The following is a 4530-nucleotide window of genomic DNA, read 5'->3' on the forward strand; positions in this document are numbered from 1 at the left end:
ATAACACTCCTCTTGAGTCTTCAGTGACAGCTGTAGGGGGAAGGTGGTGTCAGTGTGACAGGGGGGAGGGCTTATCTCAATGAGATGCAAATGAGCCCCCCTGTGACTCTGGGCTCACTCCGGTGAGAAACTTTGGAGGCAGTTTTCTCAGTAAGAGGAATTCAGAGGTATATACATTCAAATGACCACAACTTACTCAAATATTATCAGATGTGCATGAGTGAGACATCATTGCATAGCTTTGAATCTACACTTTCAGAATCTGTGAATGACTCAAAATGTCTCTGGGGAGACTTGTGCCTGGTTTTCATACGGTCCATCACATATTTCATATAATTTCAGATGCATGCAATCCTATGATTTTGTTAAATCTCAAATACAATGGGCTAATTACAAGCATCAACACAAGGTAAACGAAACAAAAACTCAAGGCTTTATTGTGCCTTTAAACTTGTGCATGTTCTGTTTAGTCTAACTGGAAGCAGATTTATACATCATTTGCCATCAGCCAGTAGATCCAGTTGACATAGTTTCTCATTCGCACGTAGACTCCAGGGAAATACGGGTTTGCACAGCTGATGCCCCAGGACACGATCCCCTCCAGGTATCCATTACACACCAGGGGCCCCCCGGAGTCGCCCTTGAAACAGAAAACAACATCAAGACTTTTCCCCTAACGCGTCCAACTGTAGTTACTGTTTCTGCACCGCTGCCGTCTCCAAAAGTCTATTCTAAGTAGAGATGTCACAATCTCACATTTTATAGTTACAATTATTGTGAGAGAAAAAAACATTTTTACACGATTTTCATGATTATTGAGTCCGTGACCGAACAACAGTGACATCTATAATTGTCTTTCATTTCCGTGGTCTTAGGTTACCAATCCTCAAGACTATTCTGATGGATGATTGCAACCCTGTCGTGTTTATCCTACCTGGCATGAGTCTTTGCCCCCGTAGCGATGCCCAGCACAGAGCATGTTATTGTTGATCCGGCCCCAGTAGAAGTACCCGCAGTAAGAGATGATTTGGACATCCACGGCCCTCAGTTCGTCCGAGAGCTGCGGGTTGTACAGCGAAGTGACGCCCCAGCCACTCACAGTGCACATGTCGGCATTCAGAGGCGGCAGGTTGGGCACCGGCAGGGGCACGGGTTCCACATATGCATTGATTGTAGCCGGATGGCTCAGCTGGGACAGAAAACAAAAGTGTAGTCTATATGACAGGTTAGACTTCACATTTCACTAAACTGTTGCAGATTGTGCTAAACATTTTGAAGATTTTTCCCCAGTTGAACCGATTGTGTAAAGTTTATCACTGTACTTCCTGGTTGGACGTGGTTAGCAAATCTAGGAACCATAATGTGAACAAGAGCCAAAATCCATATAAATTACACAATAGTGATTATCTGACAAACAATAATACCATTTAACACCTTTATTTTATCGAATGATTGTTTAAACTGTCAGAAAAGTGTGTAAGTTAAGTGTAAATTTTCTCTGTGTTTTCACACGTCGCACATTGATGACATGAGGCGTTCTGTTTTAGAACTCAGCTCTACTCCCTGTAATTATAGACTTTTATTTTTCAAAATTTCTTCAGAAACTGCAACTTAACTGTAAAGTAAAACTATGATAAATATTTACCACATGTGCTATTCTACCAAACTAAGTCATAATTAGAAAAACAGGAGAACTTTCATATGGACTTTAAAGGGGACCTGTTATAGAAAATGATCCTTTATGAGTTTCTGTTCGAATGCGTAAGGGTCTGGATTTGGACCATTGGGGGGCGTCAAAAAAACTCTCCAGCGTTAACCGCTCCAACCACCGCCGCTAATTTGTGTCACGTGTCTCTCAAATGTCATTGTTCCTCACACAGATCTTCAGTGTGTCATTGTTCCTCCCACAGATCTTCAGTTTGTCATTGTTCCTCACACAGATCTTCAGTGTGTCATTATTCCTCACACAGATCGTCAGTGTGTCATTATTCCTCACACAGATCTTCAGTGTGTCATTGTCCCTCACACAGATCTTCAGTGTGTCATTGTTCCTCACACAGATCTTCAGTGTGTCATTGTCCCTCACACAGATCTTCGGTGTGTCATTATTCCTCACACTGATCTTCAGTGCGTCATTATTACTCACACAGATCTTCAGTGCGTCATTATTCTTCACACAGATCTTCAGTGTGTCATTATTCCACACACAGATCTTCAATGTGTCATTATTCCTCACACAGATCTTCAGTGTGTCATTATTCCTCACACAGATCTTCAGTGTGTCATTATTCCTCACACATATCTTCAGTGTGTCGTTATTCCTCACACAGCTCTTCAGTGTGTCGTTATTCCTCACACATATCTTCAGTGTGTCGTTATTCCTCACACAGATCTTCAGTGTGTCGTTATTCCTCACACATATCTTCAGTGTGTCGTTATTCCTCGCACATATCTTCAGTGTGTCGTTATTCCTCACACAGATCTTGTATTTATGATGGAGAGAGTGACCACTGCTCAAAGCCTTCTCCAGCTCGTCCCAAACACTCGCACTGGGGTTCAGAGCTGTAATACATTAGTTTCTGCTTCTCCTCAGATATTTCCCCATTTGACTCTTCTCAAACACATCCACATCTCATCCATGACCACGGGATTCGTCTTTCCACACGGTTGTTTCAGAAATGAGAAGCCGCTCACTGCATCTGTCGAGTTTAGATACCGTGTTGCGGCTGAAAGATCATCACCTGCAGCAGTTCTTACCGACTTGATCTGCTTAGCTATTGAAGCCAAGTGCTGACTTTAATTTTGGACAGGAAGTGTATCTTATAGGGTTGTCAAAATAATTAGAAATCAGATACTCATTGATACAGAAACTAATAGTGAAACTAGATACTCAAGTATTGATCCTGAAACAAATCAGATAAAAATGAAACTAAAATCTAATACAAAACTAATACAGGACCACATGGTAATTCAAACAAAGTGCTAATATGTTGTGCTCTTATTGTATATATTGAATATATTTCTTACTATTGAGTTTGAATACAATATTAGTAATGTGACAACAGTAAAATCTTACCTTTATCAGCATGATGTCATTGTTGTAAGTCAAATAGTTGAAATTGTGCATGTATATTTTTGAAACATTGAAAATTTGCTCATATCCCTCTGTGATCTTTAAATTGTGTTCGCCAAAAACCAAAATCATCGCACTGGTCCTGAAAAGGAAAAAAAAAATCGTGATTAAGTCTGTTGTTTTGATCTGAAATGACAAAGTTTTATTAAATCTGAAAGAACAAATTTGCCGGTGCAGTTCTTACGGTCTCCAGCAGTGGGCAGCAGACACTGCCCATTGTTCATCTATGAGCGTGCATCCACAGTACGGCTGTGGGCTGGAGATGCCGGGGCCAATCGCCTGTATGGAACCCTGGTACTTGTGTGTGTACGGCTTTACCACCATACCTCCAATAATCCTCTGCGCAACAACATCTGTGCAAAGAAAATACAATCCATGACACTTTCTCTGTCAAATATTCACAATTGTATGTATTGTAAATCTCTAAATAGTCCTTTAAAGGTACGCTATGCAATTGTAAATCTCTAAATAGAACTTTAAAGGTACGCTATGCAATTGTAAATCTCTAAATAGTCCTTTAAATGTACGCTATGCAATTGTAAATCTCTAAATAGTCCTTTAAAGGTACGCTGTGCAACTTTCCCGCCATCTGCTTGTCTCGATTCTGTTCTCGCTTTGCCCGGAACAGCAAAGGAAGTGAATAAACTGTCAATTGAACAAAGGTTTTAAGAGTGAAGACGTTGTTCGCGGCTCATCCAAGTCGCCAAGGCAACACACACATACACACACATCTCGCCTTGCCTGGAATGTTCTACAGCGTAGCATTAAACGTATCTATCGCCACAGAGACAAGCAGATGACGCCACCAGACTAAGTTACAGAAGAAAAAGAATACCTGTAATTGAATAAATACAAGATATATGCGTTTTATTAAAGGTTAGCGGACGACACTCCACCAGAAAAGTTACATAGAGCTCCTTTAATTGTGGTTTAAGTCCTCTATTGATGGCAGTAAACGTCTTGTATTGTGAGAACATGAAGACATGGTTTCTATGTAAGTTAAGAACGTACCTGATACGGCAAAGACTAATAGGAGAAGAATGAAGCATGCCTTTGGGAGAGCCATTTAATCGCTGCTCTTTAGAGAAACGTATTGTCCTGAAATGATAAAAGAAAAAATAGTGTCATCATAAATAATGTTACAAGTTGTTAAGTCGTCTTAACTGTGCAAAAAGCTTATTTAAACATTGGACGAATTGGTTCCTCAAATGTGTCATATTAATCTAGGACATTGAGTCCTTTCAAGCGACAAACATATCTTCACTTTTCAGGCTATAGTAAAGGAAATTCATCACATTTGTTAATTTTCCTTGGCAGAGGAGACTTTGAACTTAATGGCAGTTTTTGTTTCATGTCTTTTGACCCAGTAATTACAGAGCTTTTAACATTAAACCAGA

The 4530-nt window shown here is 40.2% G+C and overlaps 1 protein-coding gene across 1 annotated transcript; it reads right to left on the reverse strand.

The window, feature by feature from the left end:
• Positions 1-483: 483 nt before the first annotated feature.
• On the reverse strand, positions 484-4253 carry LOC140362415 (trypsin-2). Its single transcript, XM_072448520.1, has 5 exons — positions 4145-4253; positions 3318-3486; positions 3077-3215; positions 935-1189; positions 484-640 (listed from the first exon to the last, which is right to left on the reverse strand). The coding sequence occupies exons 1-5, from the start codon at positions 4197-4199 to the stop codon at positions 488-490; spliced, it is 771 nt and encodes a 256-aa protein (XP_072304621.1). The 5' UTR covers positions 4200-4253; the 3' UTR covers positions 484-487.
• Between the last annotated feature and the right edge of the window lie 277 nt (positions 4254-4530).

The sequence above is a fragment of the Eucyclogobius newberryi genome, unplaced genomic scaffold (genome assembly GCF_026437365.1).
Source record: "Eucyclogobius newberryi isolate DKJ021-1_F unplaced genomic scaffold, fEucNew1.0.hap1 SCAF_17, whole genome shotgun sequence".
Taxonomy (NCBI): Eukaryota; Metazoa; Chordata; class Actinopteri; order Gobiiformes; family Gobiidae; genus Eucyclogobius; species Eucyclogobius newberryi.

Excerpts from the sequence above, each read along its gene's own strand:
- LOC140362415 (XM_072448520.1), bottom strand. The coding sequence starts at position 4,199 with ATGGCTCTCCCAAAGGCATGCTTCATTCTTCTCCTATTAGTCTTTGCC. Across the intron at positions 3,216-3,317 it reads GCTGCCCACTGCTGGAGACC|GACCAGTGCGATGATTTTGG; the intron begins GTAAGAACTGCA and ends TTTCCTTTTCAG. Across the intron at positions 641-934 it reads GGGGCAAAGACTCATGCCAG|GGCGACTCCGGGGGGCCCCT; the intron begins GTAGGATAAACA and ends TTCTGTTTCAAG.